The sequence below is a fragment of the Choloepus didactylus genome, chromosome 21, assembly GCF_015220235.1.
Source record: "Choloepus didactylus isolate mChoDid1 chromosome 21, mChoDid1.pri, whole genome shotgun sequence".
Classification (NCBI taxonomy): Eukaryota; Metazoa; Chordata; class Mammalia; order Pilosa; family Megalonychidae; genus Choloepus; species Choloepus didactylus.
In genome coordinates, this window is record NC_051327.1 from 19639507 (window position 1) to 19650855 (window position 11349).

Genomic DNA, 11349 nt, shown 5'->3' on the forward strand with positions numbered 1-11349 from the left:
ATTGGCCCGCGACGAGCGGCGCCGATCACGTGGGGCGCGACGTTTCGCGCCAATTTCGGTTGCTCGGCTGCCGCCTAGCGCGCGGACGTTCTTTTCCCCGGGAGCAAGAGCCCTGAGCCCGCCAACTGCTGCTGCGCGGCCCTGGGCAGCGATGGCACTGAAGGACTACGCGCTCGAGAAAGGTGAGGGTCCGCGGGCCTGGAGAAGCGTTCTGCATGGGAAGCCTATGCTGCTATGAACTGGACGCTTGGGGGGCCGGGGGCGGCCGGGCTAAGGCAGGCGGTGTCGGAGAGCGTATGGGGGGCCTAGTGGTCGAAGCAGGGCAGGTAACCCTGGCGGGGTCGCGGTGGGGTCGGGGGTTGCGGCAAGGATGGCGGCAGATAGCCGGCTCGGGGCTCCAGAACTGGGCGTTGCGCCCAGGCGAGACCGAGACGTCAGGTGGCCCTCCCTGGGGCCTTTCCGGCCTCAGGGACGGGGACCCCCGGGCCCGCTTCCCGCCGGCTGTGGGCACTCAGGAGTTCCCGCGTCCTCCCGAGACGCGCCGAAGCTCTGGGGGCGGGAAGAGCGGGGCCGCTGCGCCCTGGGATTGGCTGTTGTGGGCCAGCCTCGGAGCGGAAGTGGAGACGGGACGGAAGTTGCGCGACGCGTCTGGAGGGCGTGTCGTGTGTAAACAGTGTCCTTCCGCGCGGTAGCCTCGGAGAGAGCGACTTATAGTGGGGGCGTGCGTGGAATTGGGGGGCCTGGCGGGAGGTCGAAGGAGAAGGTGATGTGGTGGGTCGGAGTGGCCGTGGACGTGCTGGCCAGTGGCCGGACGCGCTCCCGCCTTGAGCGGAGGAATTCCGGGCTGTGAAGCGGCCAGATTTGGGGCCCATGTGCTTCTTTGTTTACTAAGAGCGGAAGCAGTGGCGGGGAGAGGGAGTGGGATGGAGAACGGGCCTAGTGGCGGAGAGCCCCGTGAGAGCACTCATTTAGGAGACCGAGAGGAAAGGGGGAATCCCATGGGTGGAGGAAAAGCCGAGAACCTCGAGATCCGAGTGTGTTACGGGGCGTGGAAGGCCATTGGGAAAAGGTTCTGAGGTTTCGAATTGTGGCAGAGACTGGGATTCCCCCGTGACGAGGTTGTTGGGTAACACCGTACCTGCCAGGAGCCCCTCATTCTTCACCAGGTAAAACCAGACTTAGGAAGAGGAGTTGGGTTCAGGTTTGGGGGAAACATGTAGGTTTACTTAAATGTTTGTGACTGCACAGGTCGTGTTTTAAGTGGAAGTGGGTTCACAGATTCTCATCAAAGGGATTTGTAGTAAAGATGTCTGGAAGGAAGGTTGTTTTTCATGATCTTACATTTACTTTATAGAAAAGGCTAAGAAGTTCCTACAAGAGTTCTACCAGGATGAGGAAACTGGCAAGAAGCAGTTCAAGTATGGGGACCAGTTGGTAAGTCTAAGATTAGATGGAGGGAATGGGGTGTTGCTCAGTTCTCACACTCATCTTTCTTCCCTGTGCATGCCCTGGCACACGGTGACGGTTCCTCGTGTGTGAATACTGGTGTATAAAGTACACTGGGCTCTAAACCATTCCTGTCCCTTCCTTTCCCAGGTCCGGCTGGCTCATCGGGAACAAGTGGCCCTGTATGTGGACCTGGATGACGTAGCTGAGGAGGACCCTGAGTTGGTGGACTCAGTTTGTGAGAATGCCAAACGCTATGCGAGGCTCTTTGCTGATGCTGTACAAGAGTTGCTGCCTCAGTACAAGGAGAGAGAGGTGAGGTTGGAGAAAAATGCAGGGCAAGGAACTTAATGTTTCTGCTGAAAAACTTCTCAGGTGGCAGAAAGGAGAGGCATTGGCTTCTGTCTGGGGTCCTTGGTGGTCCTGTCTTTTCCCCTCCTGCCACTAATTTTTCTTGTTTTTCTCCTTCCTCCTTTAGGTGGTAAGTAAAGACGTTCTAGATGTTTACATCGAGCACCGGCTGATGATGGAGCAGCGGAGCCGGGACCCTGGGGCAGCCCGAAGCCCTCAGAACCAGTACCCTCCTGAGCTTATGCGCAGATTGTGAGTGGTCTCTAGGGCAGGGTGTAGGAACTTGTTCTCCAGGACCCTGCTAATGATTGCTTTCCCTACTTAGTGAGCTGTACTTTCAAGGTCCGAGCAGCAACAAGCCTCGTGTGATCCGGGAAGTGCGGGCTGACTCGGTGGGGAAATTGGTGACTGTGCGCGGAATTGTCACTCGGGTCTCTGAAGTCAAACCCAGGATGGTGGTGGCCACTTACACTTGTGACCAGTGTGGGGCAGAGACCTACCAGCCGGTATGTGAGGAACAGGAAGGCAGTTAACTCTGTTGGTAGTTGTTATAAGGATTAATTTTGTCTTTTATTTCTCTGCTTATTGTAGAACACACTTGTGTGTTCATTTTCTTACTGTTTTCCTGGTGTGTGGTGCTTGTTGCTATCGACCCAGAATAAAGATGTTCCTAACAGTTCTGTGATTAAGGAGCTCTTTACTTTCTGATTTTCTTTGGTGCTTTTCTCAAACCCTAGATCCAGTCACCCACTTTCATGCCCCTGATCATGTGCCCAAGCCAGGAGTGCCAAACCAACCGCTCGGGAGGGCGACTATACCTGCAGACGCGTGGCTCCAAATTCATCAAATTCCAAGAGATGAAGATGCAGGAACATGTGAGTTTGGGTTGTTTGGCCCATAGCAGGTGGAACAGGAAGTCCACTCAAACCCTGCAGGCACTTGAGTGGTAAAAAGAAAGGAGAAAAACAAGGAAAGAGAAGTCATCTAAAGCAGGAGGGAGATTAACTTAAGCTGGAACTTTCTGACTGGGTTAGGAAGAGGTAAAGGAGGTCTCTGCTCCCTCCTAGGTGCGTCTTCAGGCTCGTAGGCTGAGAGAAGTAGAAGATCCAGAATGTCTAAACAGGAAGATTGGATCACTGGGCTTGTATTAGATTCCTTTCTCCTTGCTATACATATCCCTCCCTTCCCCTAGAGTGACCAAGTACCCGTGGGACATATCCCTCGAAGCATCACAGTGTTGGTAGAAGGAGAGAACACAAGGATTGCCCAGCCTGGAGATCATGTCAGTGTCACGGGTATCTTCTTGCCAATTCTGCGCACTGGGTTCCGACAGGTGGTACAGGTAAGAAGGGAAGTTTGGAATGAGGAGGAAATGTTGCCTTTCCCTGCCCTCACCCACCCACTCTCTCCTCCCCCAACAGCAAGCACCAAATGAGTTAGTACAAAAAGTCTGTCAGGAAATCCTTAGGGAACCAACGGTGGATGGGCAGGTGAAAGGGATGTCACCCATATCCTGGCGTTTTCCTGTCCAAGGGTTTACTGTCAGAGACTTACATGGAAGCCCACCGGATTGTGAAGATGAGTAAGAGTGAGGATGATGAGGCTGGGGCTGGAGAGCTGAGCAGGGAGGAGCTGAGGCAGATTGCAGGTGAGGGGCCAGGGGAAAGGTTGGGAATCTGAGTTTCTTCCTAGCCCTTTTTCTTTCCAAGTGAATTCTCTAACCTTAGCTTTTCTGTAGAGGAGGATTTTTATGAAAAATTGGCAGCCTCCATTGCCCCGGAGATATATGGGCATGAAGATGTGAAGAAGGCGCTGTTGCTCCTGCTAGTGGGAGGTGTGGACCAGTCTCCTAGAGGCATGAAGATCAGAGGTAGGAGAGAAGAGAAATGCAGGAGAGGCTTGGGGTCAGTGCAGTTGTTGGGGATGGAAAAGGGGAGACATGGGCTGGTGTCCCTAGAGGTCACAGAGTAAGAGTGTATGTCTTGTTTCTATTAGAGTGGGCTTAGAAGAAATGCTGGTTCTCGGTAGGGGTCTGGGGGTGGATCTCAAAAGTATTTTTGCAGTTATTGGGAAACTTGCATTGAGAGAGGTCACTTGGGGTCTTCCCTCCCTCCAGGCAACATCAACATCTGCCTGATGGGGGATCCTGGTGTGGCCAAGTCTCAGCTCCTGTCTTACATTGATCGACTGGCCCCCCGCAGTGAGTAATCCAACCCAGGAGAAGTGAGCGGAGAGACAGGGCCACAATGTTGTTCCTTCTGTTCTGTGAGGAACCAGAAGGTGGGAGTGGGTGGAAAGAGCAGGTCTTGGGGAGGGTTGGTGGCGGGGAAGGGAGGTGTTGCCAGCCCCGACGCACCCACATATCAGCCACCTGGGGTCAGCCTGGGTGGACAGAGAGAGCAGTTCCAGAGCAGGCCTCACCTCCCTGTTCCCCATCGTGTGTCCTTTATCTAACTTTTTTTTTCCCTTTTTCTTTTCTCCTTCTAAATGTCCCTTTCTTCTCAACCTCCCTATTCAGGCCAGTACACAACAGGTCGGGGCTCCTCTGGAGTGGGGCTCACGGCAGCTGTGCTGAGAGACTCAGTGAGTGGAGAACTGACCCTAGAGGGCGGGGCCCTCGTGCTGGCTGACCAGGGTGTGTGCTGCATCGACGAGTTTGATAAGATGGCTGAGGCCGACCGCACAGCCATCCATGAAGTCATGGAGCAGCAGACCATCTCCATTGCCAAGGCGGGCATTCTCACCACTCTCAATGCCCGCTGCTCCATTCTGGCGGCCGCCAATCCTGCCTATGGGCGCTACAACCCTCGCCGCAGCCTGGAGCAGAACATACAGCTTCCTGCTGCACTGCTCTCCCGATTTGACCTCCTCTGGCTGATCCAGGACCGGCCCGACAGAGACAACGACTTGCGGTGAGTGCAGCTCAGCACCCAAGGAGACATTCCTTAGAACTCATTTTGAGGGAGGGGATTGGAATCAGAAGAGCCACCCCCCCATCCTACACCAGGGCACTAGCCTTTAGGAAGTGGTGGGTCAGGGCTGAAATACTTATGGGGATTTCCTAGGGAAGTTTTCCTTGCACACTGTTAGGAGGTGGCAAGGCTGGGGATGGAGTACTTAAGAATTAGGGCCTGGGACATGTAGCACCTAGAGGGTTACTCTTCCCTCCCCCTCCCTCTTCCCAGGTTGGCCCAGCACATCACCTACGTGCACCAGCACAGCCGGCAGCCCCCTGCACAGTTTGAACCTCTGGACATGAAGCTTATGAGGTAGGAGAGCTGGGGGAGGACTGGTAGGCTTCAGTCCAGTCGCTCTCTGCGTGTCTCCTGAAGAGCCTTGTGTAGTCCTCGGCTCACTGTCCTGAGTCTGGCCGTGTGCATGTGTGTGATCCTCCATGTGCCAGAACCCTGCTTTTCACACATCCCACCCCCGTCTGAGATGAGGCCAGCTTGAGGCAAAGCTGGTTCCTGTCACATGGATACATCACCTTCACCCTTTTCTCCACGGGGTCTGTAAGCTTCCAGTGACCCATCAGGCTACCTCCCTTCCACCTCCCCTCTCCCAATTCTCTAAACAAAATGTATTTCTCTTCCTTATAGCCAGGTCATATGTCCGAAGGAGGGAACAGATCGTCTCTGTGACAGGCAGATTTGTCATGTTCACACAAAGGCCATCTTCCTGTAAAGTTGGAAATCATTTGAAATGCACCATGGCTGTACTATTCAGTGAAATCATCAGTGAGAGTTAACAGCCAAGCAAATAATCATCTGCTAATCTGTCTTTCCCTGACCCACCATTCCTGGCCTCCCTCTTCCACTTTCCCACAAGCCCTGTCCCGTCCCCCGCAGGCGTTACATCGCCATGTGCCGTGAGAAGCAGCCCACCGTGCCGGAGTCTCTGGCTGACTACATCACAGCAGCGTACGTGGAGATGAGACGAGAGGCTTGGGCCAGTAAGGACGCCACCTACACCTCTGCCCGGACCCTGCTGGCTATTCTGCGGCTTTCCACTGCTCTGGTGAGTGCCTGGTCCCTGCCATGCTGGGGACTGCTCTCAGCTGTGATGGGTGCTGGGTACCTGCCTTCCTACTGTGCTCCCTCCCACCTGCCGCCTCCCTCCCACTCAGGCCCTGCTGGAGCTAAAGTGCTGACAGTGCAGATAGTGGTCCTCTCCGTGCTACCGCACTGTGGGTACTTGCTGCTCCGGCAGGGCATGCACCGCGTCCATGGAGGGAAAGGCTTCTCCATCCTCGCTGAGGGTATGCGTGGGGTTAATTTCATTCCCTGTCCTGGAGTCTGTGCTATAACCTTCAATTCTGTCTCGCTTCTTGGACCTTAGTCCTGGGGGCTCCAAAGTGCTGTTCGTGCAGGTAGTGTAAGTACCTGACCTACTGCTGAGCTAGCACTTCCCGAGCCCCTGGGACATGACCTCTCTGCCATTCGCCTTCTCGGCTGAGCTCCCCAAGCTCCATCTGTCATGGTGGGGAGCCCAGTGGAGTTCAGAAGCGTCTGGTCTCCCTCACAGGACAGCTGAACACCGGGACTGGCCAGTGTTGAGAGGCGGAGACTTGGGCAATTGCTGGACGCTGCCCTGGGCATTGCACTTGTCTCGGTCTGACAGGGCCGGCCCAATACTGCGGATGTTTGGGGGCGGTTCAGGGAGGGGTCTCCACTCTTATTTTGAGAGTCAGTAACATACCACAGTTCTTGCCTAGCCTTTCTTAAAGCTGGAGCAAGAGGGTTTCCTGACTCTGTTCCCTTCCCCTCCTCGTTCCCATCTCTACCCTACCTTCCCCCTTAGGCACGACTGCGGATGGTGGACACTGTAGAGAAGGAAGATGTGAATGAAGCCATAAGGCTAATGGAGATGTCAAAGGACTCACTTCTAGGTGACAAGGGGCAAACAGCTAGGTGAGTGGTTTGACGAAGGATAAAATCAGGGCTCCCTTGACTTGCCGCTGGTCTTTGTGACTTCTGCATCCACATGGGTATGAGGTTGGTTTCAGACTGCTAACACTGAATGTTGTCTGTACCCTCAACTCACACACCCACTCTTTTTCACTTCAGGACCCAGAGACCAGCAGATGTGATCTTTGCCACTATCCGTGAATTGGTCTCAGGGGGCAGAAGCGTCCGGTTTTCAGAGGCGGAGCAGCGGTGCATATCCCGCGGTTTCACACCTGCCCAGTTTCAGGCGGCTCTAGATGAGTATGAAGAATTAAATGTCTGGCAGGTCAATACTGCCCGGACACGGATCACTTTTGTCTGACTCCAACCCCCTTGAGACACTGTGGTCTACACCACGCCCCACCCGATCCTGCCCCTGCTTTTAAAGGTCTAATGACAGGCTTGAGTGGAAAGGACAAGTGTCCTTTCTTTTCCTGGTGTTGCACTTGTTTTATTTCTTTTGCTAATAAAGGGTTTGCAGATTGCTGCCTTCTGTTAAAACAGGACATTGTGGGTTTTCTAGGTTATACCTTATTCCCTTTTATGCTTATTCTATTCGTTCAATAAAGTACCTATTCTATGTGCCAGGCACTGATAAGGACACGGGATGCAGGCCCTGTGCTACAGAAGCTATGTTGGCTGGATCTCTACTGAGATAGATCCCTTCCTGCTTCCCCTCCTGTCCTGTTTACTCACACATCTTCATTGAGCTGCTTCTGTATGCCAGTCACTGTATCAGACTCTGTGGCTGCAGTCTCAGAGCCACCATTTCTCCTTTTCTATTGAAATGCTTCTAACTCCCCAGTTCCCACTCTCACAAAGTCCTGTGTATAGGGGAGTGGAGGGTGGCCTGTGAAAATGGCACTAGTAATCACCTACCAGAAATCCCAATCTTTTAAAAAGACTACTTCCTTGCTCCTCTTATCTTCCAAATAGTAGCACCTCTGCCTCATAAGGTTGAGTTAAAACCAGGAGGGTTCATGTCAGCACAGCAAGCATTCAGTATATGTAACAACATTTATCTCCCTCTTCGTACTTCATGGATCCGTAAGATAAAGGCTTTGAGTTGTCCCTAATAAAGTGAGAAGGTACTTAAGAGCTCTCCTTTCCTTTTTTGTAAAGTACCCTGGATTAAAGAAATCAGCTTGGAAAAGTAGTTATTTACCATGTTTATCGGGTTGACCTATTATTAAAGGGCAGAACAAGTATCACTTGGGTGGAAGCCGGGAGCCTTTGGCTCAATATAAAAACAGTCCATCTGACAGGGCGTGGGGTTTCTTCGAGTGGCAGTGAACTCCCAATCACTGGAGGTTGTCAAGAGCTGGTGATTAAAAAGGATTCATGCCTCAGCAAGGATGGAATGCAGGACCTTGTTTAAGATCCAAGCTGAGAAAACTGGTGCCTAACAGAGAGGACAGAGCCACCGGGTGGGGTGCTGAGGGGCTGCTCCCCTTTTATTAATCACAGGCTTATTATTACCCTCTCATCAGAAGAAGAGCCCCCGCATACGCCTGCCGATGCCTTGTCGGTCATAGAGGACATTGAACTTGTTCACGAACTGGTTCATTGTGTTGCACGTTTTGGTGATGGTGCCAAGATAGGCCATGAGCCCCACATCGTTGCATTGCTGGGAGGGAACAGAAAGAGCCAATTCCCCAGGGGATCCTTCACAGTATACCCAGGGAGCACTAAATCCCAGCTCCTGCATGCAAAAATGACATGAGCCCCTCCTCCCTGTCCTGGGTTTTTCACTCACGTCATAAAAGTCGGTCTTGAACTTGTCAGTGCTGAGCACAGGGAGGCAGTGGCACAGAGCATAGGCCTCCCGCAGGATCTCATGGTTAAAGGGGACCTCTCCTAAAGGTAGAAAAAGAGGCTGCATTAACATGGAGGCTGTCACTTCCTCAGGGCAGAGGGAGGACAATACGAGTGCCTGGGAGGCATCCTACCGGCTTCAGAAGCCTTGACGTATTCCAAGATGAGCTTGACGCGGCTGTGCAGCATCTTGATGGCACTGTGCTGCGCTATCAAGTGCTCAGCCACTGCAGGGGAGAGGGTGAAGCAAAGGCTGAGAAGGCATGTGGCCACGCTCTCCACCCCAACTTGCGAGGGAGCCCCTCCAGCCTCCCTTACCAGTGGAGTTTTCTCCGCTGCCCGTGGCAGTCATTCGGGCCACGTGGTCAACACCAATGCGTTCAGCTTCCTCTGTGGCCAGAGTGTAGGTCAGCTCAGCAAACAGCATGGTGGCCTATAGGGCAGGTATCCCACATAGGGATGGTCAAAAGCAGGCAACAGGCCAAGAGCAGGATCTGAGGGTTGAAGGGTAGGGTATTACCTCTCCATTGATTATATCGATGACAGACTCAAAAACGCTGACAGGAAGCTGTAAAGGAGATGGAGAATAGCTCTATCAAATGCACCTGACCCTGTTACGTGCCAAGAATTGGGCAGGGCCCTACTAGTAGGGATTATCCCCATTTTACTTATGAAGAAAATACAGCTTAGAGGTTAAATGACTAACTCAGAAATCACAAAGCTGATAAGTGGCAGAACAGAGATTCAATTCAGGCATTCCCCCAACAGAGAAGAAACGTCATGCAGTAAAAGAGCAGGGCATGGGATAAGTCAGCCATAGTGACAGACAGGCATGGACATAGGGTCAGTTTTACTCACATCTGTGTGTTTGGTCATAGGGTTCAATTTAAGAAAGAGGGGACTCTCAATTATCTCACACACCTGGAAAAGGGGGAAGAGAGACGAGGAAGTCAAAGCCCTTTCCCCACCCACCCCCACTTCCCCTCATCCACTGTTGTCTGCCCGGTGAGCATGTATACCTGCTTATGGACATGGATGTCGGAGGGGTCAGGTGGCCCCCCTGTGGTATACCAACCCAGAAACTCCAGCTCCTTGAATACCTGTTTAACTGGAGAGAAACGGGCCACAGTACACAGTATTTCTTTAAACCATCCTTCCCTAATTTGAAGTTCCTGGTGTACTTTCATCAGCTTTTCCCCTCCCTTCTCAAATCCTGGCTCGATTTAGAATAATTAATCCCTTCTATCCTGTCTTCTCATCCTTTACTTTCTTTTTAGGGAATACCCAGATGTGTCTGTTTTCTGAGACCTCTTCAGCTAGTCTGCCTCACCTTTCCCTTCCTTGTCCTATTCTGTTTCTTTTTTTCTAACCCTATCCAGCTCACTTTCCCCACCCTTTGCTTCTTACTCCCATTTCTCTCCCCACACTCCTGTTCCCCTCTCACACTGCTCCTCCTTGGTGTAATAATATTCCTTGTCAATGATAATCTTCTCTTCCACGGTGTGGGACAGCAGCTCAAATGAGTTCATCACCTCGATATTTCGGCCCTCCTGCTTTCCGATCAGAGCCCCAATCACTAGGGGTTAGGGAGTGGAGAGAATAACACAGATAAGGTGAGGGTAAGTAACCCCAAATTCTACCTAATCACCAGGGGGCCTTGGGGAGGGGGGGTGTCTCAGGTCAGTGCGACCCAAGTATTGGGGATGCAGTGATTTGGTGTGTGTGGGGGGGGGGAGTGTCCCTCAGTAAGAGGGAGCAGTTAATCAGGAAAAGACCACTGTTTCGGGGAGAGGGTGTTGGAGAATTCAGTCCAACACTTACCCTGCATAGGCCGCCCCTCCTGGGAGCGCATGCGGATCCAATGGTCTGAGATGTTGAGAATGACAAGGGGATGAAGAGCGACTGAGACACTCCCAGTTACTCCGGAGGCCATCACGCTGGGGACTACTAAGGGTGGAGGGAAGGGAGAGAGGGTCAGAGTCCCGACCCCACTTTCTTCCCTGGAGATGGAAGCGGAGAACCGCAGAGCCGGGGCCCTACATCCCTCCCGCAAGTTATCTGAGAAAGAGATGTAGATGCTCCGTCTTCCTGACTTCTCCTGGCAGTCCAAGAAGGCCTTAATGCACCCCAAAGGTGTCTCCAGAAGCCGCCCCACACGGCCGATTACCTGCTGCATCCACCTCCATCCCGCTGCTCCCTCCGGTCCCGTTCGCTGCAGCTGCCGCCGCCGCCATTTTCCCCGCGCCCGCCAGCCTCGGCCCCGCCCCCCTCCTTCCCGGTTTCCGTACGGCCTGCGGCGCATGCTCAGTGTCCCCTTGGCGCGTACCTGCGCTGGCGGCACTTGAGCAGTCCGCTCGGCTGCTGGCGGTTGCCCTCCCGCCGGGTCTCTGCGGGCGGACCTTGGGGCAGGGAAAGCTGAGGGCCTCAACCCCCCGAGCCTGACACGTTTTCTTAGACCCTTGTTCCACCTCTCGCCTATGGGTGATCTTGAGCAGATTACCCCCCCCCCATACACACACGCTTCATTGTTTTATTCTTGGCAGTAAGTTGCGACGAGGATGCCTAGTTTGCAAAGCTGCTGCAGAATGAATGAAATGTCATGTTACTGCGCTCAGGATAGAAACCAAACGCCTAGCCGCAACCCGCAAGGCATTGCGTGCTCTGGCTCCTGCCTGCCGGTCTGCCGTCGCCTGGAAATTTTCTGTCTCTTGGTCCCGTGCTTCGGCCACAGTGGCCTTGTTCGTGACTCTCTCACGTCCAGCTCACTCCCACCCAAGGGCTTTGTAGTTCC

At 53.3% G+C, this 11349-nt stretch overlaps 2 protein-coding genes across 5 annotated transcripts; one reads left to right on the forward strand and one right to left on the reverse strand.

The window, feature by feature from the left end:
- Nucleotides 1-50: 50 nt before the first annotated feature.
- Nucleotides 51-7839, forward strand: MCM7 (minichromosome maintenance complex component 7). Of its 2 annotated transcripts, none has more exons than XM_037814833.1 (15): nucleotides 51-182; nucleotides 1355-1434; nucleotides 1597-1761; nucleotides 1925-2049; nucleotides 2123-2303; nucleotides 2535-2672; nucleotides 2990-3139; nucleotides 3331-3445; nucleotides 3536-3667; nucleotides 3914-3997; nucleotides 4316-4709; nucleotides 4983-5066; nucleotides 5646-5814; nucleotides 6598-6707; nucleotides 6864-7839. In XM_037814833.1, the coding sequence occupies exons 1-15, from the start codon at nucleotides 152-154 to the stop codon at nucleotides 7063-7065; spliced, it is 2160 nt and encodes a 719-aa protein (XP_037670761.1). In that variant the 5' UTR covers nucleotides 51-151; the 3' UTR covers nucleotides 7066-7839. The 2 variants fall into 2 exon arrangements, with proteins under 2 accessions (XP_037670761.1, XP_037670762.1); XM_037814834.1 differs by lacking the exon at nucleotides 51-182 and adding an exon at nucleotides 709-1166.
- A 58-nt stretch (nucleotides 7840-7897) lies between these two features.
- On the reverse strand, nucleotides 7898-10810 carry COPS6 (COP9 signalosome subunit 6). Of its 3 annotated transcripts, XM_037814884.1 has the most exons (11): nucleotides 10726-10810; nucleotides 10380-10505; nucleotides 10003-10134; nucleotides 9578-9666; nucleotides 9417-9479; nucleotides 9079-9126; nucleotides 8877-8991; nucleotides 8693-8785; nucleotides 8500-8600; nucleotides 8223-8370; nucleotides 7898-8064 (listed from the first exon to the last, which is right to left on the reverse strand). In XM_037814884.1, exons 1-10 carry the CDS (start codon nucleotides 10790-10792, stop codon nucleotides 8230-8232), a joined length of 975 nt encoding a protein of 324 aa, XP_037670812.1. In that variant the 5' UTR covers nucleotides 10793-10810; the 3' UTR covers nucleotides 7898-8064; nucleotides 8223-8229. The 3 variants fall into 3 exon arrangements, with proteins under 3 accessions (XP_037670812.1, XP_037670811.1, XP_037670813.1); XM_037814883.1 differs by having other exon boundaries at nucleotides 7901-8370; XM_037814885.1 differs by lacking the exon at nucleotides 9417-9479 and having other exon boundaries at nucleotides 7901-8370.
- Nucleotides 10811-11349: the final 539 nt, after the last annotated feature.